Source organism: Myodes glareolus, chromosome 12 (assembly GCF_982192425.1).
Source record: "Myodes glareolus chromosome 12, mMyoGla1.1, whole genome shotgun sequence".
NCBI classification, from domain to species: Eukaryota; Metazoa; Chordata; class Mammalia; order Rodentia; family Cricetidae; genus Myodes; species Myodes glareolus.
Genome location: NC_142037.1, coordinates 84155081 through 84181971, shown reverse-complemented (window position 1 = coordinate 84181971; position 26891 = coordinate 84155081). Strand labels below are relative to the sequence as shown.

At 40.9% G+C, this 26891-nt stretch overlaps 1 protein-coding gene across 4 annotated transcripts in view; it reads left to right on the top strand.

The window, feature by feature from the left end:
- Nalcn (sodium leak channel, non-selective) overlaps window positions 1–3560 on the top strand; it is a 281079-nt gene extending 277519 nt beyond the window's left edge. For all 4 annotated transcript variants that reach the window (XM_085698170.2, XM_048422068.3, XM_087912334.1 and 1 more), the window contains one exon: window positions 1840–3560. In XM_085698170.2, the coding sequence (XP_085554296.1) occupies window positions 1840–2033 (194 nt within the window). In that variant the 3' untranslated portion in view covers window positions 2034–3560. The remainder of the gene's footprint in view (window positions 1–1839) is intronic.
- The last annotated feature ends 23331 nt before the right edge of the window (window positions 3561–26891 follow it).

Sequence of the window (26891 nt, the reverse complement as noted above, 5' to 3'; positions counted from 1 at the left end):
AGCAACTTCTCTAAACATAGCTATATCGGCCCTCACTTTCAGCTGCCGTCACTGAGAAGATGGCACCTGCTAACAAAATGAGATGTTACAGCCATGATCCAGAAAGAGAGGAGGAAGAGGTTTCCAGGGGGTTCCTGGGTACAGTCAAGGCATCGCAAATATGGGCAAAACTTATCTAAGAAGGAATGGGTAGATATGATCTTCAGAAAATGCCACAGGGTTCTCAGAAAAAGCTCAGGTCCTACTTTATTCCAGCACACGGTGTATGGCTGAGCTGATCACTCACCCTGACGTGAGCATCTTTATGTCAATGACAGCAGTAATGATGACAAACCTCCATGTGCCACTGACCGCTGTGTGCCACTCACCACTCCCAGGGCATTACTGGGTCAGTCAATCCTTGCAGTTCTATTATTTCCCATATTTTACTGATTTAGTAAGAGTTTTCTCCTGAAGAAATGTGAGGTACAAGAAAGCCAGGATGATCTCATGAAGGGACATGCAGGAATAAGAGAGTAGCAATTCTGCACATACCCCAGTCTCCTCCTATCAAGATCTAGGCCTATGGTGAAATATGGCTTTATTCCCTCCTTTCACCATGCTCAGCTTCAACCCCACCCAAGTGAGAATGGGTGACCTGAAACCTCTGCCACACGTCTGTTCATGAAGCAGATGGCAATACAGTTTCCATTCTGAAGCTAGAAGTGTGCCATGGTTCTTAAAGCCACCAGTAAGGAAGGGCCTGATGAGCGAGCAGAGAGGTCATAACTTTTGTCTTGTTTAAGCACAGCTAGGAGTGACAAGAAGCAAGGCTGAGTAGGTGCAGGGGCCACAATGTGAAAATCCCTAACTGACAGATGGGGCAGTTTCAGTTCATACTAGAGGCAGAAGAGAGACACTAAAGATTTCTGAGCAAGAGATGGCATTTGCAACCTATGCTTTAGAAAGATTGGTGTGGCAACACAGCTAAGAGTTTATTTGCCTCTGTCAGGGACCTGGAGGCAGGTTGAGAGGCTACAGAACATTACAGCAGTCCAGACACAGTGATAAGAGCATTGTCCACACGGCTAGTCCAACACTAGCAGGTATGAGAGATGTCCTCGGGAGAATGTCCTCCTTGGTACTCACTTAAGTGGGTGACATAGGAATGTAGTCAGATTATCAACAGTAGTGCTTGTCTATGTAGCCTCAATGTGGAAAATAAAGATAACCACCAAGACAAACTACTAGGGGCATACAAAGTCAAAGGGAGCAAAGACAAAAGCGAAGGACATTTTAAGGAGGCACCAAGCACCACACTGTCCACTTTGTCATCTCAATACCCCACCTTCAGCCTCCCAGCACTGCAGTGAGCACGTTTGCATTCTCTTCATTTACAGTGGACACATATTAGGTTCAGAGATATGTATATGTCAATTCGTCTCTGCAGATGGGACACAAGGCCAAGGCAACGGAAAGCCAAAGACACTTCCACTTTCCACACCTGTCCCCTACCCCATCTCTCCTTTTGAAATACTACACTATCACTCTTTGTTTCCCTAATGAACACACTTTAACACTTCTATTTTACACCAGTTGGGGGTGTTTGCAGTTTCTACTTTTTTCTCTTAAAGTAAAAGGAGCCAGCAGCATGTTTCCCCAAGAGCTATTATTAGCTGACTATGAACATAAGTTTATTGGAAAGAATCAAACACTGGAAAGGTTTCGTACTTCACATCTGGAGACAGGAACTGGGAGCCAAACACACCACTGCTCAGGGTATCAAGATTTTTTCCAGGAATGGTTAAAGCATGCTGAAACAGCAACCAGTTGATCATGGGACTCCTCTCAATTCCACAGCTCCCAAACCAATAAGCCATTCGGTGTCTTCGGTTAACCTACGGTTTGGAGGAAGGACAGCCATGAAATCTGTGGTGTGCAAGATGAACCCCATGCCAGACACAGCTTCCTGTGGCTCCGAGGTTAAGAAGTGGTGGACCAGACAGCTGACTGTGGAGAGTGACGAGAGCGGAGATGACCTCCTGGATATTTAGCCGGCGACCAAGACAAAGGAAATCACAGGGTGAACACTGTTGTCTCGTACTTTCCTTCATCATTCAAAAAGCAATCTGTAATCGCTACAAACTGAATTTCACCTCGGTAGGGGATCTTCTAAATCGATTTGTGTCCATTTGTAGTGATGGTCTATCCAAGCAGTGTGGGCTGTGGATTACTGTCATGTATTATAGATAATTTGGGGCTGGGTATATAGGTCAGTGAAAGATCACTTGCCCGACATGTGCAAAGCCCTGTGTTTGAATCACAGGAACACGAGAAAAAAAATGTGTATATAATGGCAATGTTGTGAATATTAGAAACTGCATCAATAGCAGACATATCACAAACATTCATGTATTCTTTCTGTGTAAGCTAAGGTGTATTCCTATGCACTCTTGTATGTTATAACTACTCCTCCCAAAGAGACCCACAGTCATAGCACAAGTGTTACAGTGTAGGTCACTTTTCCCCTCATCTCCAATAGAAATGCTTCCCTTGGGAGAAATTATTTATGGTTGATCTGAAAATGTCAGCACTGAGCTCATGCTAAAATGATAGCAGCTTCAAAACCACAGATTCAGAATTTTAAAAGCATATTCTTTTTCTCATGTTATTTTTAAAAATGTGCATGAGCTGTTCATAGATAAGAGCAATTTGATTTCTGTCTCTGAGTACTCTAATGAAAATGTTGCCTGCTTCCAAGAAAGTTGTGTGTACAGGTCCCAGGTAAAGGAATTGGCTCCAGATGATAATTGGTGTAAAACAAACCAGTAGGCAGACATGAGGGACATGAGGAGGAAAAAAAAATACTCTGAAATCTTGAAAAATCCTTTGAATAACTGAGTTTAGAAAACAGAATGAAAGTGTTAGACTCAACTTAGTTAAAAGGTTTGCACTTGAGAGGTTATGAACTTTATGGCTTATTCTTGTTGTGTACATTTTGTTATGAATCGACAGGGACATTATGGGTTGGCTCTAATACACAGTTGCAATGCTAGATTCAAAATAACTTCCCTGCTACCAGAATTGCGTATGGAAAAAATAGAAAGGTGAAATAAAACCCAAAATGTCACTCTGAACCCAGTTTGGGAGTACCACAACTTAGTTGTGTTTTTCCCACACATCAGTGGTTCATGCCCTCAGGAGAAATTAGAAACACAAAATGATTTGGAAGCACTAGTGGATCCTAGGATGGGAAGGGCCCTGAGTTGTCACTGTCAATTTCAGATTTGATATCCAGATTATTTTAAAAGGTTGAGTATGGAAAAAAATTCTCTGGGTTGCTTTTATGATATCCCTTTCTCCATTTACCATTCTTCAAATAGCCAAACATCATGTTTTTTCTATACAAATGAGTTGACATTATATGATCATCTACCGCTTATATGGTTACCTGTGCCTCTTAGATAATAGGCAATTCAAGTTTGTGCAGCTGGGGAGGGGAATTTTTATTTGGTTTTATGTTCATTTGAAATTTGAGTTTTGTACATAAAAACAAAATAAATATTGGCCTTGTAAAAGAATTTCCTATGACCTGGCTATCATTTTTAAATGCTTTCCTTGCATGTGTACGGGGTAGGGCTCTCTGTAACTGGGATTTTGAAAACCCTATATGGAATATTTGATCCATACTAGGTTGGCAAAAACTCTGCCCCTGGTAATCATTTAGGGGAAATTCCCAAAGCCAGAACATTCCTTTTAAGGTTGTGCTGACAAGGCTGGGTGAGCATCATATGCCTTCCCAACCCATCGTGAGGCAGAGAAGCCAATCGTGGCCAGAGCATGGGTAGGCATTAGTGCTGAAAGAAGAAAATAAACGATTTATTTTGGCTCATTACATTGAGTAATGGAGCTTCACTCCCACTAAACACTGACCCTCCCTGGAAAGTCTGGAATTAAGACCTGGGAAAGCAGCAGCACCATTCATTCTGTAGTGTGTTGTAGGAGACCACTTGTTTGTTTCCCGGCTGCCCAGAAACCAAAATCATCACACAAAAACTGTATTAATTAAATAACTGTTTGGCCTCTTAGCTCTATCATCTTATTGGCTAACTCTTACATATTAATTTAACCCATTTCTATTAATCTGTGTATTGCCACATGGCTATGGCTTACCTGTTAAGTTTTAACATCTATCTCCTACAGGGCTACATGGCTTCTCCCTGTCTCCTCCTCCTTCCTCCCAGCATTCTGTTTAGTTTTCCCTGCCTAGCTCTGTTTCCCTATAGCTCTGCTATAGGCCCAAAGCAGTTCCTTTATTAACCAATGATATTCACAGCATACAGAGGGAATCCCACATCAGTAGTGTAGCAAAGATAGAACAGAAGTGATGCCTTTAAAGCTGTGGAACCCCTACGTTTAGTTAAGTCAGCACATGCCTCCTGTAATTGAAGCATGTGATTTTCCTGAAGCAGACAGAGGACAGGTCAGTAAAAATAGGTACTACCGCTTTTAGGTTTTACCCAATGGGATATGCAGGTGCAGGTTGGGTGATACAGATGGAAAACTAGGGCCATCCATGTCCCCTGATCCTCAGTGAACCACTCACGGTGACAAACCTGTCATCTACCACCCACTGCCTTTAATTAAAGGAGCTGTCAGGTCCAAGGACATGGGAACTCTCGAGGGGTGCAATACTTTAAGCAGAAGTCCTGAGAGAGAACAGACCACACAGACATTGTCCATATGGCAACTCAAAGGGGCTCAACGGGAATAGGATGGGACAGAAAAGCTGTGTGATGATATTCAGATATTCCTAGTGGTGTTTCCAAACCAATACCCTTGATCAGTGGCTCTCTGGTTATGCCCCAAGATGGTGAATACATTAAGGGTACATTAGAAGGAAAAGTGACCATTAAAAAGCCTTGAATACCTGTGGTTTCTAAGCCAAACATTCCTGCCTGTCTTTCATTGTTGGGTATGGCTAACTAGAGATTAGTGGGTTCAATATCTTATGTAGCAGAGGCAGTCTTTCTCACAAAGATATTCATTGCATCCTAAAATTTGAACTAAGCAAAACAACATATCACTAGTTGAAGTATGGGTGAAGATAAGGAGAACCCTTTTCTTATCTATTATTAAAGGCTGGAGTTTCCCATCAAAAACAAACAAACAAACAAACAGCAAACAAAAAAACACACAGTTGAAGTCTGAGCCTTTGGCATCTGTAAATGAGATCTCTTTCAGAAGCACAGTGTTCACAGAGGTAATTAGTTGGACCTCACACTTGAGTAGGGCACCTTAATTTAGTAAGACTGGTTTCTTTGTAAGAAGAAACACACAGGGAGCAAAAGGTGCTATGAAGACAAGGATATACAAGGAAGGGGCTTGTGTCAAGATGGAGGCAGAGGCTGGAGATATGCTGCCATCGGCCAAGGAACACTTGAAGTCATGAGAAACCGCACTTTTGAGTCAAGGAAGGCTGCTCCAAAATGGGCTTCTCAAGGAGCCTAACCTGCTGCCACCTTGCATTTTCAACTTGTAGACAGCAGAATTTAAAAGAGCCAATTTCTGCTGTTTGCAGTCACCTAGCTTCTAATGCTTTATGACAGTTGACCTAGAATGTTAATACACAGCCCCAAACTCATCTCAGCCCACAAAGATTGCCCACATTATCCTAGTGTGCAAGAAACCCAGTTTTGAAATTACCAGTGTAGATCAAAGATTTGTTATTGTTCACTGAGATATTTTTCAGGGTCTAGTATAACCCATAAGGGTCTTAAAGTTTGCATACAGCTGAGGATAACCTTAAACTCCTGATCTTCCTGCCTTCACCTCTCAAATGCTAGAATCACAAGCTTGTGTCACCAGGTCCAACCAAAGACTATGAGTCTTGGAGTATGACTGACTTTTTGATCCCCACTGGTTCCCCTTCATGGAATCTTGGGTGAATTTCAGACCCACTCTAAGCTGTAATTTAATAGTTTGCCTTTTTTTAAAAAAAAAAGTAGTAGAAAAAATCCTTCATTTACTTAAGGAGATGACAAGTCTGTTAGATAGACTAAGCCTGAACTGACTTAAAGCATCCTCTGAATCACTAACCAACTACTTCTCCCTTCCATAATTCATTTCCCCAGCTAAGACTACCATCAGGTTTAGTAACTACCTCAGGCTGAGAATGGATTTGGAGGACCACTCTTTTCTTTCATGCGATTTAAACCCAAAGAGAGAACTTCTATAAAGCGATTCTCTGGCACCTGTCTTCTGAAGGGTGACTCTGAGCAAAAAGGCAGACTTTAAAAAGGGAAGTGTCCTGAAGCCTTAGCATTCAATTTACTGTGTGAGCCTTTCAAGTCCCCGCTAGAAAATTCAACTAGCAAAACACCTGTGCTGACCTCTCCAGAGACAGGAGGAACAAAGATGTGCAGATGACGAGTTGGATGCTGCATCAACCAAGTGATGGCTTCTGCTAGCCCACAGCTTCAGACGCCCTCTCACTTTTCCCATAGCCTTACCTCTGAGCTGGGCTGGGCTAGAGAATGCTCAGGGTCCTTCTGGCCTGGAGAGGTCACTAGACACACATGGATTCAGGTTTTGTGCTTACTTTGTTCCCGGCTTTTTGCTCAAGCTGGGAAGTGTCCCAGTGAGTGACTTGCCAAGATTCCATGTCATGGAGACTATGAGGGAAGGAAAGGAGAACACTGAAAAACCAATGGCAAGCTATTTCTAACTCTGGCAACCTCTCACATGGATCATCTTTCTCACGCCTTCATAACTGAGGTTACCATATGGAGAACTGTATTAAAGGGGTGCAGATTTAGGAAGGATGAGAACCACCAGCCTAAGGTATTTTTTTAGACAATTGCCAATAGGATTATTTTCCTGATTTCTTTCTCAAAATGTTTGTTACTGGTATATATGAGGGCTATTGCCTTGTGTATGTTAATCTTTTGTGCTCTTCCAGCCTTCAGTTAACTGAGGAACACTGACAGTGACTGCCATCTACTTCACCCAAAGTCTACTTATTTAAAATATAGCCATATCTTAAAAAAAACATTCATATTAGCATGAAGTGCGTGAGAAGCAACTCAGTTACACAATCTAGTTGATACAAAATTAACAAACACAATGGCTATCATGTTATGCCCAATAGTTGATGATTAGTACAAATTTTAATGAGACCATTCCTAAGTCTTTTTTTCCAACTGTCTTTTTCCTCTCAGAAAAGAAATAAAGAATGCTGGTTTTCTTCTCTTCAGGGAAGAAAGAAAACAAATCGAAAAAAAGGAATTGTCCTGCCTGCTGTGTGTGTGTGTGTGTGTGTGTGTGGTGCTTTGTTTAATGTGTTTGTTGTCAAGGCTTCCAGTGGCTTTGAGAGATGTATCACCTCCATCAAGCTACAGTCTTAACCTTTTCAGTTGCATTGACTTCAAAAAACATTAACACAGTCATCCCAGCTTGCATCAAACTCAAGGCACTGTCTTCTATTTCTGCAAGTCTAGACACACTGAAACTTAACACAAAACAATAAACTCAGGAGGACCAGACATGTAGTGGGTTCATAACATATTTCCCGCATGGCAAGGAAAGCTGTCACATGGACACTAGTCCTCTTCTCTGATGCAATAAATGTTCCTTGGTAGTTTTCCTAGGTGCAGAGGCAAGAACCCATCTCAGTACCTATTTGGGCCAAAAGATGTATATACAGGAAGATTCTTGATACTTGAGTCCCTTGATAACACCCACGGAGTTTGCAGATTTACCGAAGCGCCTTAGGGACTCAGTGTGAAATGTATTGGCCTCTTCCCACAAACTGTCTCTTCCTGGCCTTTGTTTGGAACACCCACCACTTTGCAAAGAAGGGAAAACTTCCTTTACCACCATGATAGACGCTCGTTCTTCCTGTAGCCTTCGCTTGCTGCCAAGAATGCATCACTTTTCATTTCTACCAGGTTCCTATTAACACCAAATGCTTTTGTATTCTTTTTTCTTTCCCTGTTGGTTCTTTTCTCAAGGCACTGGAAAGATGCCTGCTCCAGACCAGGTCAAAAGATAATTGGGAAATTTGTAAAGTCCTAATGAGTATGCCTGAAGGATTTAGCTGCGTTGTCTCTTCCAATAGCCACCGCTCAACAACATGTCACACCAGTAGCCATGATTCCCCTATCCAGGGGTTTCCCAGCCCAGGCAGGGTCTCTATTTTCCTTCTGCAATCACCTCACACCCTTGTCTAACTGTTAATTAGACGCCTCATTTCTTGGCATGTGTATGGGCTTGGGCCATCTGCTTATTGATCATATCCTTCAGAATATATTGGATTTTAAGGAAGCCAGTTACAAAAGCAGATGATGTTTAAGTGGTCTTCAGAGAAAGTATCTCCAAACTTGTGAATGTGTGATGGGGTTAGCCTGTGGTCCACACACACACAAATCAACAAGCTACAGACATATCGGCTGCAAAGTTCATACACTGTCATCAACGTAACACAGTGTGAGAACAAAATTCAGAATTTCTAGCAGAAATCTATGCACTGTGGTCAGCAATGAACAAAGGACATGTGTATAAGGTGGACCAGTGTACTGTGTGGATCCTGACACCTCTGTGAAGGTCCTAAGGAACTGACTCCCCAGCTTGCAGATGGTACTGAGGTTTGTGGTTGTCTACCTTAGGGTGCATGTCTGGACCCTCTACCATATGCATTGTCCTCAGAGCTGCTCTTAAAATGGGAGTGGAAATATTTCAGTGGAAATGCTTTCTAAGTCATTCTTAAATAAAAATAGATAGTATTGCTGGCATTCATTAACAAAAATGACAATGATTAGGGAGATTTATCTTTTTTCCTCCTGAACCTGATCTGTTATCCTTTTTTAACATCTTGAGGACCACGGACTACTTGATTTCAGGCTAAGGTAAAACACCAAAGTAAAGACGGCAGCATACACGTCCCTTGGACATATTTGGACCTGAACTATAGTTCTGATCAAAGAGCTTTATTCTAAATCCTCCAACAAGGCAAGATACTGTGGGAACTCAGAAAGAGCAAATAAGGAAGTAGGACCGGAATGGGTAAGTCCTGGGGTTGGGACCAGAGTTCAACCTCTCACCCCTGGCAGGTACAGCCATCAAGTCACAGGGTGGTCACAGCAGGGTGATGGGAGTCTTCCTTTGCTCTCTTCCTATGTCTTATGTCAGATAAAAAGAAATAAATTCCAAGTTAAATAAGAAGACAGCAAGACTGCATTAGTGGCTTTTCTCCTTGCTGTAACCAAACACTGGGCAGACACAACTGAAGAGAGGAAGAATTAGTCTCAGTTCAGAATTTGACTCTCAGTTCAGAGACAGTTTGTAAAGCACCATATTAATAATGCTAGCTATTCGTACTGTTTCTGACCATGAATATTTGTCTGTTCTGCTCACAATATGTTTCAGATACGGATCTGGCTCTAATTATCTTCATAAAAATCTCTATACTTATAGAAGGCAAGTCAGCTCCATGTGAGGCAGTAGTAGGGATGCCCGTGATCCCATGTCCTCCCTGAGCCCATTTCCCCATCTTCAGAATTGGGCTAAGAATAAAGATATTGACCAGGACATGGAATAGAGCCACAGAAAAGCATTTTGTCTGTGTGAGGAACTACCTACATGCTAATATAGGATTGCAAACCTCCAAGACAGCACTGTCTACCACATTGTAATAAAAGAAGCTAGCATCAGTGGAAGGCTCTCTGTTCTTGGAAAGCATCATTCTGAAATCACTTCTTCTCCAAAGGTTTGCGTGGCTTGTGTCACTCAGAGAATGGAGTACCTAGCAGCAGGTGTGACATCGGCATGGTCACTGGAAAAGTATTAATAATGCTTTGGTCAGCAACCGAAATGAAGATGCCTGGGGTGAAGAGCTCTTTCTGAAACCCAGGTAGAAAATCAATGTTCCTGGAAGGATGAGAGGGGAAAATCTATAAGAAGGGAAGTGAGTGCTGTATAATGCAATTTGGAGTTTTTTTCCTTCCCCCATGCAGTTGGTCTAATAGAAAGTAAAATCTGAAAACTGCCTGTTGGAAGGGGAAGGCTTAACTAGGAAGAAGCAGCTGGCTCTCAATCGACTGACTGCTTGGCTAACGGGGCCGCTGCTGGTGTCCAAGCCTGTATTTTCTTTGCTTTGTAGGGTTTTTTTCTGATTTATAAGGACAGTGTTGATATGCATATTCCAAAACTGAGGTGTCAGTTTCAGAGTTGAAAAGAATTCTATGTCGATTAATCAATACTTCATTCTACTATAAGTAATTAGGATAGTTTTGCATCTGAATTCACAAGCGAATGCAAGCAACATTCTCGAAAGGGTCATGAGCAGTATTTACATTAGCATCCAATTTTCAGTAGAAACATTCTGCTGAAGATTGAAGTTTTTCAATTGTGCAAACTTTCCGAATCCACAATGTATGTCCTCCGCGATGTATGCACGGCCTAACCTAAGTGACGAGAACTAAGATATTAATGGATAGTTATTATATTGTTATACTAGATATTATGTTGTCTTATCTTTGTATACTATCTACTTAGAATAACAATAACTCAGTACAATAAATAGCTTTAGTGGGTTTGCATTTATAAAGCAATCTGTTACCTGAAGTCAGATGTGGAATTACCCAATCATGACTATTTGCATTCAACATGGATTTGAAATTTCTGATCTTTGGGTTAAAGATGCTCAACCAAATAAAAAGCACAAAATTACTAAACTCTGTTGATCTTCCTCTCATCTGCCTCGCTTCTCTGCAAACTACCAGAGGAGAAACACAACTGCCACCCAGCCCCAAACCCTCTGATCTACAATGATGTCCTGCCTGCAAGACATGTTAGGGCAAGGCGGCATAAGACTTGTGGAAATAACCAACCAACATCTGATTTGGCTTAAGAACCACTCCACAATGTGGAACCCATACCTGAGACTGCTTGGGTGGCCAAAAACTTGAAACTAGGTGGCCCAGAGACCTAGGGTAAAACCAAATTCAACTGTTCTTTTTTTAAAATGTGGGAATAAAATGACTCCTAATGACATTCTGTTATACTCAGCCATCATCCAAGAAATTTCCTCCTGTAGCAGATGGGAAAAAACTACAGAGACACAGAGCCAAACATTATGCAGAGATCAAGAGACATTGGAACACTCAGTCATAAGTGGGATATGTTCACCGAATCCCTGCCCTCGGGACTCAGAGAACCCTGTGGAAAAGAAAGTAGAAAGAATGTAAGAGCCGGGGGTATGGAAAACACAAAGAAGCAAGGTCCTCTAAACCAACAAGAGCAAAGCTCATATGACCTCACAGAGACTCAGGCAGCACACACAGGGCCTGCACTAATACTGTGGCTTTCAGTTTAGTGGTTTTATGGGGCCCCTGAGTGTACAAATGAGTAGAACACTGTTTCTTGTACCCCCTCTTGAGTTCTTTTCCATCTCTTCGTTTGTTTTACCCAAATTCAATGTATTAGTTTTTTATCTTATCCTATATTTTATTTATTCTATTATTATACCTTAGAATTTTGTTTGTTTCCTTACGAGAGACATAAAGTAAGTGAATCTGGATGGGAGGAGAGTTGGAGAAGCACTGGGAGGAGTGGAGAGAGGAAACATAATCAGGAAACATTGTGTGAGAATAAAAGAAGATGAGAGGAACTTACGAATTTGAATTTAATTCCTCCCCATGGGGCTCCTTAAACGGTCCCCTTCTGCAGAACTTTAATGTGTTCTTGGATCACCAGAGGGTCTAGTTACAATAGGGTTCTGTTTCAGTGAGCGAGGTAGAGCCTGAGGTTCCGTCTCTAACAAGCTCCCAAGCCATGTTGTTGCTGAACTAGAAATAATACCTGGAGTGCAGGGCTTCGGGGTCACTTCCTCCAGTGGGTTTGAAGTGTGATGGTGTAGGAACTGCCCTTGGTGAACTTCTCAAACATCCAGAAGCCAATGCGCACTTTCTCATTTAATTGATCTCAGGTGAAACAGAAGCATCAGTGTATTTTTATCAGTTCTTACAGTGAGCTTCCTCTGCAACCAGGGACGGAAAGTACCCTCTGAGACTTCTGAGACTCAGTGTGGTCCTGGACCAGCAGCATAGAGTTCATCGGGGCTGGTGTTAGAAATGCAAATCCTGACTCCAGACTTTCAGCTAAATGCAGTTCCCGAAGAAATTTCACAGGAAAATTTGCCAGTAAAACTCTCACCCACCCTCCTAGTCCTCAACACCTCAACTTCTGTCATTCCGCCACACCTTCGTGAACTCCTATCTCCTAATTGGTAAACTCTCGTCTCCCTATAGGAATTCAAAAGCAAAACTTCCCAGGAAGAGAAGGACACAGAAGGTGCTGGTTTTCTGTGACTTCTCTGGATACAGCTGAGCAAGGTTTTCTCTTCCTCTTTTGTAAATGTTTTCTAATTGCTTGAGTCTTTTCTGCTTGCCTGTAATGTGATTTTATCAAACCCATCCCCACCCTGCTCCCCCAGTTCTTTTTCCCTCTCAACTTCATGTGCTCTTTTTAATCCTACTGAATATACTAAACAGTAGCTATTGCCAGGAATTCTTACATGATCTGAAAGCTGACTCTTTTCAAAGGAATGTGCTAAAAAGGCAATGTGCGATTCTAACAACCAATTACCACAAGAAACTCCCTTCTCTCTGCCCCTTTGACTTATCTCATTAAAAAAGGCAGTTGATGTGCAACATCTTCCAACTTTTTCTAAATTAATTATTAGTGCCTGAAGGTATTGAAGCCCCGAACTTCTATAAGACTACAGGACTATACAAAAACAGAAGGACTGCTGACTTCCTAACCAGACAACTTAATTTCCCAATTATCTTTCCTGGGCAAATTACAGATCTAAATATAACATTGTAACCTTTGCCATTTACCCGCCAGGCTGATGCATCCGTGCCTTGATCTCTTGTTTTCTCTCTTCTGTTCAAGGAAACAGAGATCGGCGAGGGTGTGCTAGATGCTTGTCAAATATGACATTGCTAAATTAAGGAAACTCATGTGATATCACCCAGCCAGCATCAAGGAGAGGAAATGGAAGGGCTTGGGTTCCTTTGCCCTGACACTGGGAATGAATTAATTAGTGGTTCTGAATTTAGACCCTTCAGGCAGCATCTGAAGTGAAGTGACTGTGGTTGACTCACAGGAAACCCTTGCTTGTTATTTCAGGATGATACCAATTGACAGACAGTGGGGACTCCAATCAACATAGTATTTATAGAAGATGATCAGTGCTCTGAGGCAGACTGGAAGAGGTCTACTTCCTGAAAGGGTCCCCCTACTCTGCTGGGGGTGAAAGTGGGAGCCAGCAACATCTGAGCATGAATGTTGAATAATCTGTGTTCATGGAATGACCTCGATACTGGGTTCACCCTTGATATCTACCAGTTTCTCAAGAACTCCAAATGCCAAGTCCCTGAGTGTCTTTCTTTGATGGAAGCCAGGGGCTTCTAGCCTACTCAGTCCCATAGTCAAAGAATTCTTAAACTTTTCCAACAGAAAATCATCTAGTATCTATAAGCCCTTCTCCATAGCACCCCTATACTTTTTACTGTCAGACAATTTTTTACGAGGACCATCCTATATGCCCTAATATCTATTCTTTCACTAGAATTCGACAGAAATAATCCCATTTTGATTCTGACATCCATCACAAAAGACAGTTCAAATCAGAAAGAATAGTGTGAAAAAGGGTCAAGCGTCTCTTCAGTGACTATAAAGGATCTAGTAAGGTTGTAAGATAAAATTCAACACCTAACGCTAGAAAGGCAGGCAGGCTGTCATTCTCAGAGGGCCTCATGAGTCCTCCTCTGGGCAGAGTTAACTCATCTGAGTGCAGTGGGATCCAGAAGGGTCCCCAGAAGGATAGCCGGTAGTCATCTCTGCATTCTGAAGAGTACCCTGGTCTAAAGCGGCATGTGACTGGAAGGCACATGCACATCTTAAAAAAGTATTTGTTCATGGTGGCCAGATGTCGGAATTAAGTGGTTAAAGTTTTTCAAATTTGAGAGACACAAAGACAAATATTTTGGTATAGATTTTTGCATAACTAAGAGAAAGGATGTCACCCAAATTTCTTGTGTTAGTGGTTAACTGGATCGTACACCATCTTGCTGTGAGAGATTGTGATTAATCCTATATCAGACAGATTAGGTTTGAAACGTAAACTTCCAATGGTGAAACAATGGACTGAGAACTCACTGAAAAGATGCCACAGATATAACTTCAAGATCCTTCAGCAGAAACCACACCCATCATTCCTAGCTCTTGCTATGACCCCTACACCTGATTCGTGCTCCAGCGTCAATCGAGAGTCCCCAGACAGAAAGCCACACCCTTCAGCTCTGCCTTCACCTGTAGTTACCCTGAAAAGTACCATCTTCATTATTTCTCCCCCGCTCAGTCTTCCCCTGTCAAAACTCTTCTTCTTTGGATGGCACAATGTCTGCGAAGCCTGGTGGAATTCTAATTACTGACATATTCTTTCTTATCCAAAGAAATCATACCTGTCTTTCTCGGTAGAATATCTGTTCTTTGAGAATTTGTTCTTTCCACTCTACCCCACCTTTGCCATGCTACTCTAAAGAGAACAGATGTGCAGTACGTTTTAGAGGAATGCCAGGATACAGCTGTGGAAAACAATTGCTGATGATGTAGTCAGGATGAAGAGCCATCTAGATAAGGCAAATGGAGAAAGCAGATTTTCAGGTAAAAGTGGGCTGGAAGGGAAAACCAGAAACTCTGCAGCAGGAACTCTTTACCCTTTCAACCTCGGAAATAAAACATCTTTGTTTTGTCTTAGATACTGCTATTATCTGGGTTGTGTTGGAACTATGGGGGACTTTTCAGAACCGTAATGGATGCCAGAGCCTGCTAGAGCCACAGAGACAGCATAGCAGCTAATGAGATGGTCACCTAAGGCGGAAACTTGAGGGCAATCTTTCTGGCTTTTCCCTGTCTCCCGCTCTCTTCCTTCCCACTAATAACCCCACTGGTCATTGCAGGTAAAGCTGCCAACTGGCAGGATGCCCTGAGAGTATGAAGAACAGAGCAGGGTGAGGAGGGAACCTCAAAGCAAACATCTGACAACCAATGCAACCATCCTTCCTATCAGCAGCAGTCGATTACTGTCAATAATATTCATCCTATCAATCCTTCTTTATAGAACCCTAACTAACACTGAGAGAGAAGAAAGAGAAGGGCTCCTAGGGAAAAAGAGCTTTGCAATGTCCTTCCTATAAAGCCGCTGTCTGTTCACACCACTATTTTCAGACAGCTTCATGAATCATCTATCTGAGTGTTTTGTGTGCTCTTCCAGAATGGCAGGGGTGATGGGGCTCCTTGGGCAGGTTGACATGCTACTTCACTTCAAACCAATCTCAATCATTTTGTCCTGCAGCCACTGTTTGTTCATGCTGAACCCTGGGCTCTTCACTGCAGAGTGCAGCATTACCAGCATTTCTGCCCTAGGTTGCAATTTCTGAGTCCTCACCTGGGATCCCCCATGATGCTAATGACTAATTATTGAAATTAGATATCATTGCTCTATTTCACCTGCCATTTTCTTCCCTACTTTATATGTTTAGGCATCATTTCCTCTCCTAGCCCCCAGGACCTAACATTTTCATAAATTCTCATCATCCAAAGAAAAGAAGAATTCCAAAACCCCCAATTGCTAATAGCCAGCTGGCCAGCAAGATGAATGTCACACCGGCTCTGGGCAGACTGAGGGCAAGGCCAACAAGCTAATTTCATATAAGGTATGGCCAGGCCTTTCCAAGCTTGTAAAGGTAGTAACTCAGGGGTGGAGTTAGGCTTCAGGAGCCTTTGTCATTGTTTAACTAATCTTCCTTTGCCTCTGAGATGCAGGACTTCAAACATACCATGATGTCTACAAACGAACTAGCCTCCTTCTATTTAGTTGCTGTGGAACAGGCCACATGAAGTCTTCTTGGAAACTGTAATGTATGTTGGCTGCAGCTGGACCATGTTACAAAAACGGAGATCAACAAAAGTGGGAGGATAATTTTGGTCTCAGTACCAACAAATTTAATAAAAGAACATTATTGTCCCTTTTCCATGAGAGTAGAACATAAAAACCTTTGCAGGAGCCCTGCTTCTGTGTCATTTGAACATTTCTGGGATGGATATGGCTTTTATTGCTCAATTATGATTGCTTCCATCTTAGATTTGCGATTGAGACTAAATACACTTCTGTCAGCATTTGCTTTAGCCGTCCTTCAGTGAAATGCACAGGCAGAATGCATGTTTTTGCAAAATGTGTCTATGTAATCAGATATATTTTTTGGGAAGAGAGCAGCAGAAAGCCAAAAGCTTCCAATTTCTTCCTCCAGGATATTTGGGAACAGAGATTCTTTGTCTTGAGGGCAGTATCTGAAGGTCCTGTCAGCATAACAACATTTCAACGCAGGAAATAACAGAAATGCTGGCAAATTCCTGCACCTGCTTCTCATTTATTCCTGGGAAACAACATGTCTACTACGTTTTTCTTACTCGAGAGCAGGATAATCACATGTAACACGCAACCGTTACTGTCAACAATACATGGCTCATAAGAAAAATGCCCCCTCCAAAAATAATTAAAGTGGAGCTGGAAGATTCCTATTGCCTAGTGACACAGCACAGCAGTGTCTGTGATGACGGTGATGTTAACAAAGCTGCTGTGCCAGCAGTGGCGTGAAAGGGTGGCTGTGCATGTATGCACACTGCATGTATGCACACATCATACTTGATAATGAAAGGTAGCCTTGATGTTGATTAGCATATTTCCCGTGCTAATCTTTATCACTGATGCCCTTCCTTCTACTTACACAAAAAGCTACCAATCAACCATGTTTTGTCAGCAACAATCTCAACTGCCACCCACTCACCATGTCTCTTTGAGAGAGTATGTTTATGTAAATGCTGTTATTGTGTGTATATGCATACACGCACATATAGAGGCCTGGGGTCAACCTCTGGTGTCTCTCCCTGGTCTGAAACACACTGATTAGGCCAGAGTGACTGGCCAGCAAACCCCAGGGTTATCACTTGTGTTTTCCTCCCTGGCACTGTAATCACAAGCTTATGTGTTACCACACCTAACTTCTGGGATTTTAACCCATGTCCTCATGTTCACTGAGCAAACACTTTACCAACTGAACCATCTCCCAAAGCCCCTTCATCCCTCATCATGTCTCTTGATTGCATCTTTCTCTTTCATGTTAGACTGGTACAGTGTATCAAACCCAGGGCCGTGTGTTTTCAAGATAAGAAATAACTCTACCACTCACATATAACTCATGAGCGTTATTTAAATTCCCTTTATTTATCACATCCCTGGGACTCATAGTATGCTTTATATTACATAGCAATGGTGTATAGCAAATCTATGCTGGTGTAATTGATGATGTTCAGACATTGATCAAATTGCCTAGTGATGTTTTGAAGAATGTAGGCCAACTGTTAAGTCATGCACAACCACAGTGCGGTTTTTCCCCTAAGAGAGAGAAGGCTGCAGCTTCATTGTGCATAGGTCTCAAAAAGTATGTACTTTTCAGAATAGTCACTCAAACCATAATATTTCAGTGACATCTAAAATAATTACATGTAAAATGCTAGATTCAAGATACTCAATCAAGGTACTACAGAACAAAGAGTGCTTGAAACAGAAATTTCAAAACCTAACAGGACATCTGCCTTCAGATAACAACTCTATGTGAAAAGAGTATAGTCATTCTTTGCATGAAGAAGCATAAAATGTTTAAATTAGGCAAAAGGAAAAGCAAAAATACGTTTGGGAAATGTATCTGTTATAAACAGTTTTGTTGATAGTGATAATGATGATGGTTTTATTTATTTTTAATTATCGGAAGTCAGTTAAGGAAATAACTATAGATCCAAAGAGAAATGTTATCAAGATCACAATCTTAAGGAGATAAAAAATAAAAGGGAATTTCAGATACAAAAAAAAATACTTTATAGGAATCAGAAAGTATTCCTGATTGGGCATCCTTTGGCCAGATAAAACAAACTACAGAGATTGACAAACACTTACTGAGCACAGCCAAGTTTTGTGTTTTGGTTAATTTTAGTGTGGGAGACATCTGAGGTAGAGAGGAGAGTGTGTGTATAAACAAGGCAAGTTCTAGATCAAGTCATGTCATGGTTTACACTCCAAGCAGGTGTCTATTCCTGCAGGGAGAGCATAACATGTGGTTCAAATTAACATCCATACATGCATTCCACTATAACATAGCTCCTCATAGCTGCTAAAAGATGGAAACCTTCCCATTCATCCATTTCATTTGAGCTTTCAGTTGGTCTTTTTGCGATCCATGAGCTGATCTGCTCAAAGGAGCCAGTCTCCTGAGGTCGCCACAGAGTCACTTGCATGGGAAGAGTCGCAGCCCGTTTGTTCTCATCATGCATCGTTGAGTGTGGCTTAAGCAACTCTAAATTTCCATGACCACACAAAGAGATATCTCTCTGTGACAAAATGCCATACCCCTTATGCCACCTTCTTATCCTGAGACATACCGCTCATAAACAGCAAATATTTCCCACTTTGAGTTCTATATAAGCCTCCACAGGCACCTAAATATATAGAAGCAATAGAGATAACCATATTTAACATAATGTTTGGCATATGCATTTCAACTTATTATTCATAATGAAAAACAACAACTTATCTGTTGTTTCGGTATCTGCTTTGACCCACTAGCCTGTAACTAGTTTTAAGACGCTCATAGACAAACTGTATCCCTACGGGTCACACTGTGCTGGGCAAATGAAATGCATGACCACAGTTTTACATAATATCCATATGCAGAAGATGGATACATTGCTCATAAATTCATAATTTAATAGACTGTTCTAATAATATACTGGAGAATTTATATGCATTACCCAATAGCAATTCCAAATTGAATAATAAAGGGAAAGTGGATACACTCTCTTGAACTAACAAGCAAAATAGAATTTTAGATTTTTAGTCCAGTTTTTTACAAAACAAAAAAATGTTTCATTTTGCACATTAAAGTACAAAGAATACTAAACTGAGTTTACACAAACTGTAAGGAATGTTAATTGTAGGTTCATAGAAAGGATATCATAGGCAATGGAGCACCCTGCCGCTGAGTGAATGACACCTAATGAAGCATCCTACCTCGGGTCATGATCACAAGGATGTTAAATAGTAGGAGTCAAACAGGTGTGTTAGTTTTTAAAAAGAGGTACTGTGTCTTCTTCCCAGCTACATGGGAACTGATTTTGTAAAGAATATTAATATTGCTCCAAGATGGTTCTCAGACATAGCCAGTCACCTAACATTTGCTTTGTTAAGTTCAATTTTGAATTGTTTGCTTTGACTGTGGTAATTTCCACTGAAAGTATTATTCATTAAATTATCATTATCATCATTGCTATTATTGATCCACTGTGGAAAGTAAGTTACACTATGTACCAGATCCGTTTGGCTATCCATATGGAAGAAAGAAAATCATTCTTAACCCCTACATCATACCATAAGCAAAATTCAATTCTGTTATGTTATCTATCCAAGTGTGGAGGAGAAAATTTTAAAGTTCCAGAAGATATAACAAAACACAGAAGGTAACGAGAACACTGACATTTTACAAACAGGTACTTACACAACTACTCGTAAGTAAAAGTAACAACAAACTCAAATACATTAAAACAAGGGATTCCTGTATATCAAAACTGAACAATAAGTAAATAGGTAAACAAACAGATATAAATAGGAGAAGACATGTGCAATATATCTAACTGGTAAATCATGTAAGCCCCAGATGAAGTACTATTACAAATAGTGACAAGTGGGAAATAAGATAAAAGATTTAAGTGGATAGTTCTCAATGGAGAATATCCAGATTGGCAACAAACATGAAAAAAAAATCCAATCTCATTAGTCTTTGGAAAAATTAAGGTCAATTGCAATAATATTATCAATACATGCATGCTTTAAAGGTCAAAATTCTGAACCACTAATAATGTAAAGTGTTGGGAAAAAACTTAAGTACAGAACTATCCAGTAATGTGGGATTTATAGTATGGATTCTCTCTGAAAATCTCATGGATAGTATCTATTAAGGTTAGACATTAAACATCTATATTTCTAGGGTCCAGAAATTAAACTTCTGGAAGTATGCTCAGAAGAGAGCCACGTGCACATGTGCACTAATAAGCAAAAAGCCCATTTGATCACACTGGATTTCAAAATCGTGTTGCTTGTGTAATAGAATATGGCAACAAAATGTATTGCATGTGACACTATTAATGACATCACATAAAACATTAATTTAACAATCTACACATCCCAGTGCTTAAAATATGAGGCAAAAGAATGGCTAAGTTCAAAGTCAGCATGGTCTATGTAGCAAGACCCTGTCTTGAAAAGCAAAACACACTTCGGAGGTAGAGACAAGTTCAAGGTGATCCTCAGCTACATGACAAATTCAAAGCAAGGCCGAGTTATACAAGACCCAGTCTGAAAAGTATAAAGCAAACCAAAGAAATATAACACAAAATTACACGTGCAATGATTCCATGATTAGAAACTGCAAAGTCAAGCAGAGATTTCTTTGGTATTAGTAACCAAGATAGTGGTTACCTTTAAGAAAACAGTAGTTCAAGGGGGATACAATTAATATTCTGTTTACTGACATTCTAGTTATGAAAAGACTTGTAGGTCAATAAATATGTCCACTTCATGAATATTTATGAATCTATGCTCTGATAGCACAAATAATTCCCCTTAGGCATAGCATCCCTCAGTGGAAAAAAAAAAACTTCCATTTAAAAAATTGCTTGGCAGCTGCTGTCCATATTTAGATGATGAAGATAACATCTCTACAATCACAAATCGCAGGTGGATGATACAAATCCTGATTTGAGGAGGATTAAGGGCAAATCTATTTTAATTGCAAAATACTCGTAACTGAAGCATTTTCTGAATAGAGCTTGTATACATTTCTGTTTCTCTCCCATTTTAGTGATATTAGAAAGCCAAAAATTTGTATTCTTTTTTCTTTTTGCAAAACTAGGTATGAAACTTGGGACCTTATGTATGCTTGGCAAGTACTGTACAGTAAATTGCATCTCTGGCTCTACTGATTTGAAGAAAAATAACCAAATTGGTTCAATTAATACAGCAGGATGCTACTAACTCTAAACTCCTCTGACATCTTAACTTACTAGAAGCTAACAGCAGGGGTGACCCTGGTCTGATGGGTTGTCTCCAGAACTAACAAGGAAAAAGTCAGAGAAGCACAGCCTGCTTCGTGCTAGCCAAGTCTCTGTCATTGCAAACTAGAGCCAATTACTTTGAACATCTACTCTGCATTCTCTACATCTTTTTTTATGAATCTTAAGATAATAAAATGAAAAGGTGATATCACAAGTAACATCAGCCAGGCTTTGTGAGATGAAACTATCAGGGTTGTCGAGCGCCTTAGACTGGGGGGACTAAGGGTCTCCTGAAGTTTAGCCTTCACTTTCTTGAAAAAGAAAAGATAAATGACTCATGGAACATTACACTAGAGATTTAATTGGGCACCATACAGATTAGAAATGTGATATCATAACCAAAGAAACGCACTGTTCGAAAAATGAGCATTCATGCAGAAGTAACAACTTCCAAAAAAATTTAGGTGATTTTTGTCAAAGAATATGCAGATAAAGACTGAAGAAGGTTTCTGAGTAGTTAGCCACAGACTGTGATGGAGAGTCACATGCCACTATGACCATGCACTATGTGCTCTGTTTTCTGGCTTGTTCTCCTTTGATGGGGGGTGGTGTAAGTGTCACATGACCCATATAGTGCATTTTGCTATGTGAAAGTATCGAGGGAAGAAAATTTAAGACCTGTTGCCAAGAAGCGCAAAACTAGAATTTTAAATAGATTTACTAAATCACCAAATTTCATCCATATAAACAGAAGCCCCTACTCCATATCTAGCTCAGTATTATGGGATGGAAAGGGTTCATCAAGTAAGGCAGGGCCATTGGTGCAGGGTGAGTAGGATGAAGTATGTGTGGAATGTGCTGCCTGAATAGAGTGAGCCTGAAGGACAGACCTGATGAATGGCACTCTACAGTGTTCAGACGAAGTCTACGAGATGGCAGAGCTGGCCAAAGCTACAGCTGTCAGAGCTAAGTAGCAGCAAGATTGTGAGGACACGTTATGATTCAGAAGCAAACGTTTGACACAGTTGAGGTAAGACCATTCAGAATGCAGATGGAATAGAAGTGTCATCCGAGGAGGAGCATCAACACTAACGGTGACTGTAGCAATAAGTAGGGAGGCTGCACAGTCCGCCACACACGTGGCTTTTCTGGACACAGGTATTATCCCCTTTTAATACTAAGACTGTTCTGTGAACAATCAACATGGCCTTTCTGCAACTACTTGGAGACTGTTTCCACACTCTCGAATTTCCTTCCCTCAGCTTAGTGAAGCTCCAGCATACAAACCTAATCCCTCTTTTTGTGAAGAAGTGACGGGCTGAGTGTGGTAGTATTGGCGTGTAATCTCCACATTACAAGAATAGAAGCAGGGTAATCACTAGTGTGCAGCCAGCCTAGGCTGCACAGAATAGTTCAGTCCAGCCTACACAGCAAGAGCCTGCCTCAAAACAGCAACAGACACACACACAAAATCAGTCAGTCTCATGAAATTCTTCATGACCATCCAAGTGCCTTCTACAACAATTCTGAAAGATTAGTTGTAATGTTTTCCCTCATTAATCAGCTAGCCCCTTTACTAGCTAATTATTACAGTAAAAACTATTAATGCAATCACTATTTTATGGGTCTTTAAATAATTATAGTTACAAGACTATGTTATAAATAGGAAGATCTATTATCATAATCATTAATAATCATGAATGTCACTGCATATGACATAGAATCGTATGGTGACCTTCAAGCTGACCTAAAATTTAGAAATGAGCATCAAAAACCTAAAGCCCTCCCCCATAGTGACACACTTCCTCCAACAAAGCCACACCTCCTAGTAGTGCCACTCCCTTTGTGAGCCATTATCTTTTAAACTACGATGCCTGGGTAAGACTGTTTCTCCCTCTCTGCATTCCTCAGCTGCCTACGGTTCTTTGTGTTTGCTTGAGGCCTCATGAGCTTTCCCCTGTCCATTTAGCATATCTATTGTGCTTGTTCAGTTCTGGAAACATACATACAAGTGACATTATATAGATTGGGGTTAGGTTTAGAAATATACATGTATGTATATACATATATGTATGTAACAATTAATGAACTTGAAAGAAAGCTTGGAGGAATAGGGAAATTATGTAATTATATTATAATCTCACAAAATAAAAGAAATAATAAAGGCTTTATCTTTTTAATTAATTCATTTTTTAAAAACAATTTTTCTCAATTTACATACCAATCCCAGTTCCCACTCCCTCCCTCCTCCCACTCCCTTCACCTTACCCCCAACCCCATCCACTCCTCAGAAAGGGTAAGACTTCCCATGGGGTGTCAACAAAGTCTATCTAGCATATTGCTTTGAGGCAGGACCAAGGCCCACTGCACTATATCAAAGTATCCCTTCAAAGTGAATGGGTTCCAAAAAGCCAGTTCAAGTATAAATCCTAGACCCACTGCCAGTGGCCCCACAGTCGGCCCCAGCCACGAAATTATCACCCACTTTCAGAGAGTCTAGTTTGGTCCTATGCTGGTTCCCCCACAGTCACACCAGAGTCAGTGAGCCCCCATTAGCTCAGGTAAACTGTTTCAATGGGTATCTCCATTATGGTCTTGACTCTTTGCTCATATTATCACTCCTCCCTCTCTTTGACTGGACTTTGAGAGCTCAGTCCAGTGCTTAACTGTGGATCTCTGCATCTGCTTCCAACAGTTGCTGGATGAAGGTTCTATGATGACAATTAAGGTAATCATCAATCTGATTACAGGGGAAGGCTGGTTCAGGCATCCTCTCCACTATTTTTTAGGGTCTTAGCTGAGGTCATTCTTGTGAAGAGAGAGCATGACCACAGCAACTCTTATAAAGGAAATCATTTAACTGGGGCTGGCTTACAGTTCCGAGGTTTAATCCATTGTCATCATGGTGGGAGCATGGTGGCATGCTTGCAGATATTGTGTTGGGGAGGTAGCTGAGTGTTCTACAGCTGGGTCCTCAGAGAGTGTGACAAGGGGCCTGGCTTGAGCTTCTGAAACCTTAAAGCCTAACCCCTGTGACACACTTCCTCCAACAAGCCTCCAACAAGTAGATTGTACCTACTCTAACAAGGTCGCATTTCCTAATAGTGCCAATCCCTAAGGGCCTATGGGGGCCATTTTCACTTAAATCACCGTAAGTAGCTGACAAACAAGGCCCCTGGAGCCTCCTGTTTCCACCTCCTAGCATTATGATTACAGCTATGTGCTACCGTGTCCAGCTTTTTACATGGATGGTGAGCTTTCAGCATCAGATTTGAACACTTGCCCAGTAAGCACTTTACCCAATCAGCACCCTAAATGTTTTTACTGTAAGTGGTTGACTTAATTAGCAAAACCCCTGGCCTTTACTCATGAAACATGAGAAAAACACATACACAGAGATGGGGCAGAAGAGGAGGAGAGAGAGAAAAATAAAATAAAATCAATAAATCTTTAGAAAAAAATCATGAGTTCACAAATAGAATCATGATAGGATACTTCTCCTAGGAATTTTCTTGAGTCCATGGCAAATCCTATGCTTCAGGCACTGCATATATCACACCACTTTATACTCAAAATGAAGCAGGAAGCAAATCGCTCCAGTCCATTTTACAGTACAAAGTATGTGTATTCATGAGGACCACACAACTTGTCCATGTTTGCTCAGTCTGAGAGTGGCAGGGGTGGCTCTAGGACCAAGTCAGTCCGATTCCAAAGTCTATGTTCTCGCCCACTACTTCACAAACTCGGAGAGCAGTGTGTTTCAAGAAGTAGAAAATAATGCCTGGAAAAATAAATGACTTTCCAAACTACACTGTTTGTTTAGAGTCCATGGAATACGGCTGCCCATGGTAAACTGGGACTTTCTGTATCAATTCACAATCACACAATCCCTCACAGACAAGTCTGAGCTGGGAAACCCCTCAATTAGAACCTCTTTCTCAAGCAATTAAAAGCTTTGTCAAACGGATAGAGAAATCCAGAGAGCAAAGGAGGAACTTAGCTCTAGAACATGCTGCCAATTGTCTCCCAATATCTATTCTTTCAAATAAGGAAAGCCTAAGTCCTAATAATTTTACACCGACTTGAAAGTTTAAGAAGTTGATGCAAACCACAATCCCAGAGAACCTAGACAACAATAAGGACACTAAGAGAGACTTACATAGATATAATTTACATGGGAAGTAGAAAAAGACAAGATCTCCTGAGTAAATTGGGAACATGGGGACCTTGAAAGAGGCAGGGAGGGAAGCAGAGAAAAATGTAGACCTCAATAAAAATCACTTTTTAAAAAGTTGATTTTTTTTTCTGGATACTGAGATGCAGTAGAGCATATCAAAGCGGATGTGATGTAAGCCCCACTGTTTTCTCCTTTACCTTTCCTTTCTTTCTGGAAATGCTGATACAGTGGCTGGATTAACATCAGACAAAGTGTATCCATGAAGACCAAGCAGTATACTAGAAATGAGTGCAAGTGCAGAAAAGGAGATGAATTCAGAAGGTAGAAAATATAGTTTTCATAGCACCTATGAATGGTTCATTCAACAGGGTTCTGTAGAGGCACAGAACTGACAGAAAATACATATGTGTTACAAAAGGAGAGTCACTGTAATGTGTTACATGATAGGTTCCGGGTAGGCTAACAAGAACTATCCATGTGCTAATGAGACTGAGAACCAGTAGCTGCTCAGTGCGGGGAGCTAGATGCCTTGGCAGCCCCAATCTGGGGTTGAAAGACTAGAATATTCCTAGAGAAAAAACTAGAGACTGAAACCAGCAGCAGTGGCAGCAGACGCAACAGACAACATCAAACAAAAGGCAAAGGCAGGTAAGACTGCTTCTTCCTCAATCTCTTTATATCTAGAAGGTGCTACCCACTAGAGTCTTCTCCCCTCCCATAATTCCTGGAAATGTGTTTACAGACCTGCCTGTTAGCATGCTTCTTAGTTTATCCCAGATCCCATCAAGTAGATAAAATTAGCCATCACAAATATTTTCTTATATTTTGTAAATGATTATATGAAAGCCTAAAGAACAACACTCACAAAATTACTAAAAAAAATTAAAAATCATATTTCATTGTCTACAAATAAAGTTTGCTGGAGAGGATGTGGAGTAAGGGGAACACTCATCCATTGCTGGTGGGAATGCAAACTTGTGCAACCACTTTGGAAATCAGTGTGGCGGTTTCTCAGGAAATTCAGGATCAACCTACCCCAGGAACCAGCAATACCACTCTTGGGAATATACCCAAGAGATGCCCTATCATACTACAAAAGCATTTGTTCAACTATGTTCATAGAAGCTTTATTTGTAATAGCCAGAACCTGGAAACAACCTAGATGCCCCTCAATATAAGAATGGATAAAGAAAGTGTGGAATATAAACAGCTACTTTTGCACTACAAATGGAGATCAAGTTGCTATAACAGTGTCTGTAAGGCCCATGGAAACCAAAAACACTTGCTCTCTGACTTGTCAATCTTAATGATTCTTGGCTACTCAACTCAAGACTTTTTATTAAGTGAGAGCAATAAACACTTTGATTATATATAACATACCATGTTTCAGGTTTTAGGTTCTCATGGTTGAAGGTGCACAGTGTGTCACCATGTGAGGTTTTGAGCCAGGAGAACCACAGATAGATAAGGAGGACAAGTGGCTTGGAAGGCATTCTGTAAATGGAAG